The sequence below is a fragment of the Plutella xylostella genome, chromosome 30 (genome assembly GCF_932276165.1).
Source record: "Plutella xylostella chromosome 30, ilPluXylo3.1, whole genome shotgun sequence".
Taxonomy (NCBI): domain Eukaryota; kingdom Metazoa; phylum Arthropoda; class Insecta; order Lepidoptera; family Plutellidae; genus Plutella; species Plutella xylostella.
Window position 1 is genome coordinate 4,560,270 of NC_064010.1, and position 12,096 is coordinate 4,572,365.

General features: G+C 40.6%; 1 protein-coding gene across 6 annotated transcripts in view; it reads left to right on the forward strand.

The window, feature by feature from the left end:
- Positions 1-12,096, forward strand: part of LOC105383208 (GTPase-activating protein CdGAPr) — an 89,380-nt gene that overhangs the window by 51,868 nt on the left and 25,416 nt on the right. Inside the window, exons 1-7 of one of the 6 annotated variants that reach the window (XM_048632060.1) lie at positions 764-1,662; positions 6,740-6,837; positions 7,160-7,245; positions 7,875-7,978; positions 8,787-8,931; positions 10,282-10,411; positions 11,622-11,806. In XM_048632060.1, coding sequence (XP_048488017.1) covers positions 1,609-1,662; positions 6,740-6,837; positions 7,160-7,245; positions 7,875-7,978; positions 8,787-8,931; positions 10,282-10,411; positions 11,622-11,806 — 802 coding nt within the window. In that variant the 5' untranslated portion in view covers positions 764-1,608. Of the gene's footprint in view, positions 1-763; positions 1,693-6,739; positions 6,838-7,159; positions 7,246-7,874; positions 7,979-8,786; positions 8,932-9,504; positions 9,625-10,281; positions 10,412-10,698; positions 10,812-11,621; positions 11,807-12,096 lie in introns of those variants that run through there. The other 5 variants (XM_048632054.1, XM_048632055.1, XM_048632056.1 and 2 more) reach the window with 5 other exon arrangements.

Genomic DNA, 12,096 nt, shown 5'->3' on the forward strand with positions numbered 1-12,096 from the left:
TAAAAGTAGAATTATATCTTTTGAGTTCCCGATTTGAATATGACCAAATAAGATATATATAAAGCAATTTTAAAGCGGAAATCTCAATTAAAATTCATCTAAAATAATATACTACAAATAGACTGAGATGGATGATAATTTACTAACGGTTTAAATCCTATTTTTTTTATTTGTACAGACACACCCGTACCCTAGTCTAATGTTTACGTCTTAGGGTCTACGGTATTATTTTAATATTTATTACCTATAGATACAGTTTGAATAGTAATTTTACAAATTATTAATACATACGAGTACTATGTAATAATAAGTTTAGAAAACTCGTAGTCTCGGTAGGACTTTGCTGCCTACTAAACTATGACCTTTGTGGAGTGATAGCCTTCTACGTAGTTGCTTTCTAGGAGCCAGCCAGCCCACAGAGAAAGTCTGTGGGCCGCAGCCGTAGCGGTTTATGTATTCGAGGTTTTGTAATTAAATATCTAAGTGAATATTAGCCATGAGCTCTGCGGTTTGTATGGTCAAGGAAAACATCCAAGGTACGTGTCGTATACTTATTCTGACTGGGAAATTACAAATAAATACAACACTATTCAGTTGTGGTGTGTGCTTCTCAGTTGGTTTGGTTACTGGAGAAGATTCCTATTGACTCCATGAGATTAATAAATTATGATAATAATTATACTAATTTTTAAATAAAATTATAGGTATGATGAATTAGTTGTAGTATTTTCGTTCATTTCCATGCTGTCCAATTAAAATTAAGTTTGTAGGTACATATTTAAGAGTAAATTAAATTCTTGTTTTTTTGTTTTTGATCAAAATGATATCATACGCAACGCATCCAACAGAAACTACACACACCGAACCTGTTTTCCCGAGATTACGGATATTTTTTTGCCACTGGCATCCCCGCGATCGACCGTCGGCCGCGGGGCGAGGCGGGGGACGCAGCTGTCAAATCGAATTAAAAACCTGCCGAAATAGCTCTTTTCTACATCACATTTTAACGTTGGTTTTGCAGGCTAAAACCGTTTTTAGTTAAACAAAATTGGAAAACAACGCGTTATCTCGTTTGTGTTATGTATATTGTGTCCGGTCCGTGTTTAAAACGCTAATAATTCAATCAGTTTTGGGGCTTTCGCATTGCGTCGCGCGGCTGGATCGGTACCCAGCTATTTTTGTTTTTAGCCCAGTTTTAGTGTAAATATTGTTTTGGTGTTGAAACTGGTCGGACAGTGCGTTTTCAGTTCTATTCCGGTTGTAAAATCGATTGCCTTCGAGCCAGCGGACCGTAAAACAACGAGTTTCAAGTTTCAACTGTTCTATTGCAAACAAAAATTCACTTTCTCAGTGCCCGTGCTGTTAATTAGTGCCAAATGAAGTGCTTAAACTGATCGTGTGAAAAAAAAAACTGTGCCAAAAATTTACCTCAATAATTTGGATGCTCTAACTTTATTTTTCTATGGTGCATTTTGTATCCAGCCAGCATTGACTGTCCAATAGTTCCAAAACAAAAGAGTTCTAATTTTAAATAACTGGCTGGTGTAGAAAAAAGTTTACCCTCATGGAGGATGTAGCAAAAGTGTTTGTTCCAAGCTTAGTTTGAGGATGAGACGGGTGTTTGGGGTGTGCACCGACTCCTGGCTGCTCTGCGGACAGAATGTGAGGCGTAGCTGTCACTAGATGTTGTCTGTATGTTGAATGTTTCTTTTTTAAATTTTTCTTCCTTCTGGCACACTGGCAGCACATATATTATACAGTGCCGCAAACCTGTTCCGGTGAGAGCTCACATAAATGTCTAATATTTGTTCATAATCATTTTATAGACTCTAGCCCCCTTTTTCATATACCCATATTCATTGACATAGAGGGACAAACCAGTTCAATAGCTAAAACATTCTATAACTTTTCTATGAATAAGAGGGTAAGTTTGCCCATAGTAGTAATTCCTAAGTAAGTAGCCCTTACAGTTTTAATAAACCCATCTAGTCTATAACCCTACATAATTCATCAGTAAGTAATGAGATATGTATAAATTTAGACCGATTACACTGGAACAGATATGTTTGAGGCACTGTACACTAGATGAGCTCGGAAATTACTAACAAAATGATTATTCTGAGGAAATTTCTCATACAACAGTGATTGATAATATGTCTGCAGTTAACTTGATACCCTATTAAAGAACCAAGGGTTATGCCCAGCACCCCCAAGCCAGTTGACATGACTCCTGCTTGTCAGCCAGGGGCCAAGTATTACTGAAATCTATTTAGCTGTACTGTGTCATTTGTGTGTGTATACCTAGTTTCAGCTAAGATGATTCCTGTGACATTATAGAGACATTTGGAGTTTTACAGTTTTAGAGACAATCCCATAATAAAATTTTATAGATTTTGTTAGTCAACTTTTATGAGTCATATCATCATATCCAATGAAATGTAATGAACCATTCGGAAAATTGTGAACTGACACAGGAGTCATCTTAGCTGAAAAGAAGTATAATGCTGCATGTCTCATTCTAATCCATGTAGCTTGTGTTGTGACATTCTGTGTTCATCAGAATAACCACATGCATGTATGTCTGTTTTGTTTGCTGAAATTGTATAATATCATCAATATTACAACATAATGCAGAGAGACTTGTATGACTACTCTATAAGACTTACACTTTGATTTCACAACATGTATAACCTCCCTTTTTTCCTCAAGTTGAAAAGTCAACACTGTAGCATACTTGGAATGAAATGGAGTCATTGTCCTATATTAAAATTCCTATTATTAATGGCGCCACAACAGCACATAAAGCCAAATGTAGCAAGAGTAATAAAATTCTTGTTGGGTTATTGTGTTTTAACCTACATTCTGAAATAGTTTTAACATAGTTTATGGTGCCTTGTTATGAATGGCTAGATTTGATGAAACTTCTTTATGAAATATGAAATAGAAAAGAGAAATATGGGATTTCTCATTTTTTAGGTTTTACTTGCTTTAGTATTATCAATATCTTCAGCCACTCACTTTCATTAATAAAGGCATAGATAGGCAAATATAATGATCAATTAAAATAATTATCATGTAGAGATCAAAAATTGTTCCCTTTTAGGCTGATTCACACATATCAGTATTGCATCTGTCATATCCTTTGCCCATTGCAAATATTGCGAATTTCCATAGTCCAGCAGAAAAAAAAAAAGAATATAGGTAGTTTACAATTTATTCAACATAAAATTTTACATTGTCAAGTCTACCACCATTTTACTACGGCTGAGTCACTGACGAGAAGAAATGGTCAACAATGTATCTCTGAAATACTTATTAAAATGCAATGTTATCTTCACCAGATATTTTATCAATAGTGTTACACTTCAGTGAACAGCTTGTAATATGTTGGTAGATATTTATCTAAAGTGCTTGGCCATTTTTCAAGTGCATACTGATTTTGTGTACAGATTACTCTGGTTAAAGTGCTGATTGTCTGATAAGGATGAGATATTTTAAATAGGTTAGTGTGTGTCTCTCAATCAAATCTCCAAATATGTTGTTTGCATCAGTTTTGATGAATGAAATTCTCCTGCACTTGTTAATATTTGTGCTGATACTTATGTCCAGCGTATATAGGTACATTGTGTTATGCCTTTTGGAGTCTGCAAAAAGAGTCTAATTTTATTGGTTTAATTGACGGTACATGTTCCCACCAAGAACAGGGATTAATGTAATTATGTTCTTTGTACAATAAACAATATATACAAGGCGGGCGAGATAACTAGACACCTGGGTTAAATGACATTTGTCTTAAGTACTGAGTGCAAAAAAGTAAAATCGATATTACCAAAAATATTTCTTTTCTTCCTCTTTGCTATCAGTATTTTTATACTTAAGCTCGGCTAGAAAGATAAAAAAAACCTCGCCATACTGCGCAGTTTTAATGGAAATAATTTTATAACTTGTTGCGAGAACGTAAACATAATGGCTCCACAACACGTCTGCGGATGCATCTGCAGACAAATCTCTACAAGCGACCACACGTCTGAGTTCAATATCGGCAGACGCTACTCGCAAACATGGACATCGAAACCGCTGCCGTCGCAGCTATTTATGTGTTTAGTACTTTTAAAGACGACCGAATGGCGTAGTGGTTAGTGACCCTGACTACTGAGCCGAAGGTCCCGGGTTCGATTCCCGGCTGGGGCAGATATTTGTTTAAACACAGATATTTGTTCTCGGGTCTTGGATGTGCCCGTAAACTGGCAATAGGCCCGCCCCCTATTACATTGGGACTAACATAACACTCTGGCGAAAAGTGGGTGCAGCAATGCACCTCTGCCTACCCCGCAAGGGAGTACAAGGCGTGAGTGTATTTTTTTTAATGTACTTTTAACTACTACTTGAGTTTTCATCGCAGTCGAGTTATCAAGAAGAAGTGGAGAAGAAACGATGCTGGACTCACTGACTGAGGCGTCCGCGGACGTGTGGTCGCGATGCCGGACACTCGCGCTTGAACCCTTTGATCTGTGCCACAAAAACCGACAGCAAACGCATCGGTGGCAGATGCATCTGCGGACGTCAAATACCTACCACAGATGCCCAATCACCCCCTCTACTGGTTATCTAAAAACCCGCATGCGAAAAACATACTTACCTGACTTTTGTTATATTGTAATAAAATATATAAATATTTGTTTATATAAGTATTCAAGTTGATACCTACTTGTTAAAGATGTAACAAAAAAGTATGCGATAAAAAATATTTATTGTTAATCGTCTGATAATTTTATTCTTCAATAAAATTGCGACGGACTTTTGCTAACGCTACAAAAGGACGAGAGCGGGGCCTCGCGCGGGGAAGCGGGGGAGGGGTAGATTTTTGGGCCAGGTGTCTAGAAACTTTGCGCGGGTTGTATGTCGCAGGCATCTGTTTTAATCTCCTGTTTGATTGAACCGCTAGCCCGTTCATTGGATGACGCTATTCAGTTGTATGACTAGGCCGAATGTTGATTGTACAAGCGTCACAAAACGTCCAACTAGTTAGCTGACTTAAAATCAGTCAGGTGGTGAATAAAACAAGTATGGCGTCTAACAGCGAACAGCTGACACAAAAAGCACTTGTTTTGTTATTTTTTGCATATAAATTAGCTTTAAAGTACGTTATTTATGTTAAAATAGTGTAACAACATGGATTTACCTATTATTACACCGCCGGCGGATAGTTTCAAAGAAAAAAATGTGCTGTAACTGGATAACTCTGAACAACAATATCAAGGTACGTTTATTGTTATTGTTTAGTTAATTTGTGAGATGAGAGCTTTGTAACATAGTCTTTTTGTTGACTCTTGTCTGGTCATGTTCATCGTAACCAGACATTACAAAGTTACTATATCCCATTTAACGACTTCGCTGAATAACGTTCAGTCAAGACGTTGGATGTTACAGTCAACCACTTGACGATTTGTTCTTTAGTCATTCAACTGAGTAGCGTCATCCAATGAACGGGCTAGCGGTTCAATCAAACAGGAGATTAAACCAGATGCCTGCGACATATATATATATATATATGTCGCAGGCATCTGGTTTATTGTCGCTATTCAGTTGTATGACTAAAGGACAACTCGTCAAGTCGTTGATTGTAACGTTCGACGTCTTGACTGAACGTCATTCAGCGAAGTCGTTGAATGGGATATAGTATAGCAACTTTGTAATGTCTGGTTAGGGTGAACATCACCAGACAAGAGTCAACAAAAAGACTATGTTACAAAGCTCTTATCTCACAAATTAACTAAACAATAACAATAAACGTACCTTCATATTGTTGTTCATAATTATCCAGTTTCGCCACTTTTTTTCTTTGAAACTATCCGCCCGCGGCGTAATAATAGGTAAATCCATATTGTCACACTATTTTAACACAAATAACGCACTTTAAAGCTAATTTATTTGCAAAAAACTAACAATATAGGTGCTTTTTGTGTCAGCTGTTAGCTGTTAGACGCCATATTTGTTTTATTCACCACCTGACTGATTTTAAGTCAGCTAACTAGTTGGACGTTTTGTGACGCTTGTACAATCAACGTTCGGCCTAGTCATACAACTGAACAGCGCCATCCAATGAACGGGCTAGTGGTTCAATCAAACAGGAGATTAAACCAGTTGCCTGCGACATATATATTTTAATATGTGGACACATCTCAAACGCGTTCTTCTGATCCCAAACTAAGCAGACACAGATATAGATAGATATTAACACCCAAGATGTCTATGATCTGTCTTTAAACAAATACCTATCCAGGCCGGCAATTGATGCCGGGACTTTTGGTATAGCAATAAGGGTCGTTAACCACTACAACATTCTGTCATCAGATTTTTAATTATGTAATTTGTACCTACCATGTAGACTGTAGGGCTCCCCGCCGGCGCCGCGGTGACGCTATTTGAGCCACATTGATAGCTCTGCTATACAAATTGACAGTGCTGCTTCAGTGTGATAGTAAAACCAGCCCAAATCGCCAGTCAGCCAGCCTTACTCCCTCTCTGTCCTTTGGAAACCAGGGCAATGCTTGATGTCCTCCGGGCTTTCACTATAAATATCTATCAGATTTGCCAATATTTCTACGGTTACTTCTTACATACCACTGGACTCTTCTTGGCTTTGTTAGTATAGGTTACTAGGAGTCGGTTGTACTTCTACGTTTAGTGTTGTCCCAGGTTCGGTTCCTCCAGTGACTAAGAGTGTGTCGGTCCGCAGGGCTCCCCGCACGGGTCGGTGATGTCCTGCCAGTCGCTGGCCGCGCGCGCCTACTCCGACCCCGCCGCGGACATGACGCACTGCGCTGGCTTCCACAGGTAAGCGTGTTGATATTCTATTCTATATGGGAGTTATGCTGAAAGAATGGTATGATGCTGATCATGGCGGCACTGTCCCGGGTTCGATCCCCGGGTGGGACTATCTATTTTTATTTGGGGAATACCGAAAACAACTGATGTCTGAAAAATTAAAATTATGCTGATGGAGACAATGGACATGTAAAGCATTCAGCCGCAAATTCAGTTTTTTTAAGAATTTCTACATTACAATTTTCATAAAAAATAATTCATTCGCACCTACATGTATAATATTTCTAGGGTGCTAACCAATTTGTACTTATACTAACATGTAATGTTTCAGATCGGTCCGCTTCAGCTCAGAGTCCCGCAGCTCGACGAGGGCGTCCCACAATGAGGCGCACACAAGCGACAAGAGGGAGAACTCAGGTGAGACTCATTTTATGGTACATAGAAAGCAAACAATATACACTGCCGGGCAATGAAAAAGTTCCACTCACAAAATGGCGACAACAAACGATCCCAATTTTATCAAAGATTTAGTTTAAAATTGGAATAAATTTTTTACCGATTTTAGTTGGTAATATCCTGATGCTCTGTAAAATGTAGTTCAATGTTTCAGAAGACGGCATTAAGCTAGCCTTTTCCGTTTAGAAGTAATTTGGTGCTTTTCTCAGTGGAACCTTTTCATTGCCCGTGAGTGTATTATGTACTTGTAAGATGTTATCAAAAAGTCAAAAATAAAGTATTTTACAACAGCTCCGAAAGTTGATGTTTATTGATTCGCAACTCGATTTGATCGCTACTATGAAAAAAAACGATTACAGCTCCCCTAGCATTCAGTAGCGACACTGAATAAACTCATACGATTGACGTATGTAGGATTCGAACCCAATCTTCGAATCTAGAGGTAGTGCCAAATTCATTGTGATCGGTAAAAGCACAAAGAGCGGATATTTAAATGTTTTTAAAACGAAACTTCCGAAATACGCTATGCTATAAATATAAAATAACTTCATACACGTATATTTAACAAACATTCTCTTTCCCGGTCCCAGGTTCGATCTCGCTGGTGGCGTTATCAGTGTCTCCCGTGACGTCGCAGGCGTCCGTCATGAGCCAGTCCGCGCCCGCGCCGCAGACGCACAGCGACGACGACGCGGTGAGTTGGCATCATCATCATCATCATCATCATCATATCATCAGAAAATAATAGGAACTATTGGACCTGTTACCACTACAGACACATACAGACACATTAGCAGTTAACAATCCATAAGCAGCGTCGCTCGCCTGTCAAACTTCTTTCAGATGGATCTGACAAGCTACGTCGGATTTGACAAGCGAGCGACGTGCTAAAGGATTGTTAATTGCTTCTGTTCGGTGCTGGTAACCCCACTGAAGGGCTCGGAGAAAGAGCGCCACAAGTGGCCACAACACTGTTCTCAGCCTTCCTAATTTGAACGTCGGTGTAGCAGGATGGAAAGCGTCCCACGCTGATAAATCCCTGGTAGATACTTGTTTAAAATCAGATTTGCTTGGTATTCGGTGAACTGATGATTAAATATAAAGCAGCCCATTCACGTGACGCACCGCGAGCCGTACCCCGAGCCGTACAAATCCGCGGACAAATCCATCATCGCCAACACACTACACGAACATGAGTTGCACTCCAGTGGATTGTCAACGTTATTGAGCCTTGCACAAGGCACATAACTTATTTCTCTCGCGGCGCTCGCGAACCCAGACGCGACAAATCCGCCGGATTGGTACGCCCGTGAATGGGGGCCTTTAGGTTATAAAAGTTTGTGTTGTGTGATATCCCCAACCCGTCTGTCAAGTGTGGAGATTATAACAATAACCCTTCTACCTTGGAGGTGGCTCATGTCCTGCAGTAGACTATTTACATATATTTTATTCTATCCCTGTTATTACTAAAATTAACCCACTCTCCTTCTCTCCACCCACAGCCGCCGCCCGCGCCGGCCGCCTGCCGCTTCCCGAAGCTCGAGGAATGCGCTCACTTCCACTACGAGCGAGTGTCGCTCGGCGGACTGTCCATAGAGACCATGCCGTGCCCGCAGGACCATCATTCTGACTGTGATGATGGAGAAGGTAAGAAATATATTTATAAGAGTAAGCGCCATCTAGTGTTCAGTAGCGGAGTTGAGATTGAAATACTCTTTAGAGCCATCTATTGGCCTGTAGTGGAACAAGGTGGTTGCTTCCCGAAGCTCGAGGAATGCGCTCACTTCCACTACGAGCGAGTGTCGCTCGGAGGCCTGTCCATAGAGACCATGCCGTGCCCGCAGGACCATCATTCTGACTGTGATGATGGAGAAGGTAAGATAAAAATATTTTTTTACAGATATAACGTTAAGCACCATCTAGTGTTCAGTAGCGGAATTGCGATTGTATTATTCTTAAGAGCCATCTAGTGGCCAGTAGCGGAACAAGGTGGTTGCTTCCCGAAGCTCGAGGAGTGCGCTCACTTTCACTACGAGCGAGTGTCGCTCGGCGGCCTGTCCATAGAGACCATGCCGTGCCCTCAGGACCATCACTCTGACTGTGATGATGGAGAGGGTAAATAAATTATAATAGCGCATTTATAAAGTTTAGCGCCATCTAGTGTTGAGTAGCGGAATTGCTATTGAAATACTCTTAAGCGCCATCTAGTGATGGACAGTGGAACTAGGTGGTTGCTATAATGCGCTCACTTCCACTACGAGCGAGTGTCGCTCGGCGGCCTGTCCATAGAGACCATGCCGTGCCCGCAGGACCATCATTCTGACTGTGATGATGGGGAAGGTAAGCTCGTAATAATTAAACAGTTATAACGTTAAGCGCCATCTAGTAGTGAGTAGCGCTAGAGTGATTAAAATATTCTTAAGCGCCATCTAGTGGTGAGTAGCGGTACAAGGTGGTTGCTTCCCGAAGCTCGAGGAATGTGCTCACTTCCACTACGAGCGAGTGTCGCTCGGCGGCCTGTCCATAGAGACCATGCCGTGCCCGCAGGACCATCATTCCGACTGTGATGATGGGGAAGGAAAAAATATTTATATTGATTTTATAAAAGATTTTTACAATAAGCGCCATCTAGTGATGAGTAGCAGAGTTGCGGTTAAAATATTCTTAAGCGCGATCTAGCGGTCAGTAGCAGTACGCACGCGCGTATCGGAAAGTAAAATTATGCGCAATTTTACTTTCCGATAAGCCCGTGCATGCGTGTGGACTATCCGTAGAGCCACTAGAGACGGTGCGTGCACGCAGAACTTTCATAATGTACAACAATTAAATTATAGTTCTTAACTTATTGAACCAATGAGCCATCTAGTGATGAGTAGTGGTACTAGCTTATTAATAAATTTAAAAGAAAAAAACAGTTTTAAGACTGAGAAGGAAACTTAAGTAAACTTTAGATAAGTCTATGAAAATTAAAACTTTTATTTTTCAATACAATTCCAGGTTGGATCTGCATAAAGGTGCGTTCGCACGTGGTGCGCGGCGCGGACGGCGCGGATTCGGGCGGCGAGCACGAGTGGAGCCTGTCGCGCAACAAGGAGATGCTGCTGCAACTAGACGACATGCTACACAGGTAATGTGGACTCTTTATTAATTTGAAAAGGGCTTTATTGTACACTAGCTGTGTCGCGCGCTTCGCTTCGCCTTAAAAAGTTTTCCCGTGGGAATTCCGGGATAAAAAGTAGCCTATGTTCTTTCTCAGTGTCTAGACCGTTCAGTAGTTTTGGCGTGAAAGAGTTACAGACAGACAGACACAGTTTCTTTTGCATTTATAATATTAGTTAGGAAGTAAGGATTGCACAGTCTGGGGCAAAGAAATCGGACACTCTTCCTGTGCGACATTGTCACTGAGTCATAAAGGTGCGTTCACACGTGGTGCGCGGCGCGGACGGCGCGGAGGCGGGCGACGAGCACGAGTGGAGCCTGTCGCGCAACAAGGAGATGCTGCTGCAACTAGACGACATGCTGCACAGGTATTGTAGTGTATATATTAACTTGAAAGGGCTTTATTGTATACAGCCAGCTGTATAAGTAGCTATACACTTTTGTACCTTGTCAACCTGAAACCGCTTATCCATTCGTTAAAATCTTGACGGTTCGTCAGTTTGACAAGGTATAAAAGTGTATAACACGAGTGGAGCCTGTCGCGCAACAAGGAGATGCTGCTGCAACTAGATGACATGCTGCACAGGTATCTACTAAAACTCGTAAAACAAAAGTTGTTCAGGATGAACCCCTGCGTCACCCCCTGCTTAGCATACCCTTTATGCAACACCCTGTAGAAGAGTCACCAAAAATCGTTTTTTAATTTGAGTTACACCTACTTAAAACACTAGTTTACTCAATACATGTGCTTCGCGCGCGGTTAGTCATTACAATTTCTAAAAATTGTATTGACTCTAGATTATAAAGACCAAGTTTTGTACCCTTATCAGAATGTTATTCCCCTGTACCTTTAAACATTATTTATCCCTCTTTCAATCTTCATGAAATACAAACAACCCATAGTTTCATTTGCGGTTGTATGATGTAAGCTTAGTCGTAATCCTTAGGTTCATTCACACTGGCATCGTTTACAGGATTATTTTTTATTTAGCGGCTTTGATAATTGAAATCTAAACGCCACAGCCTATAAAAAACGTACACGATAAAACGTATGTTAAGTGTAAGGAAAGAATAAGCCACTGAAGCCATGAAATGAATTCCTGTCTTGCTTTGACACTATTATGCAATACCCTATTTTAATAGAAATAAGTCTTACCATGTTTTATTTTATTCCCCAGATGCATATACGACCGCAAGGTGTCCGGCCTGCCGGATCTCTCGGCGGAGATGCCGGCCTCAGTGACCACCAGCCTGGAGACATACCGCAGTCTGATAGCGGACTACCTCCACCACTTGTCTATTATAGCGGACGACGCGCTCAACTGTGGTCCTGTGCTGAACTGGCTGCAGATGGATAATAAAGGTATCGTGGGACGCCCTTTGGTGGTGTAAACTGACGGACTTATGAACGGCTATTTGGTAGTGGGTGAATAGCCTTGGGTCTAGAGCGTATTGTAAAAAAAAAACAGATTAATAATAGCTTCATCCTGTGAAGTGGTTCATTTTATTGTACAGCCTACTACGTAGATTGATGACCTCCCCTATTTTGAGTATCTCTATCAATGATATACTATTCTGTGGGTGCGAGTTTCGCAGAGGGGTCACTTCTGCGTAACTATATGCATAATATTTCTTTGATTATAATACTAATAA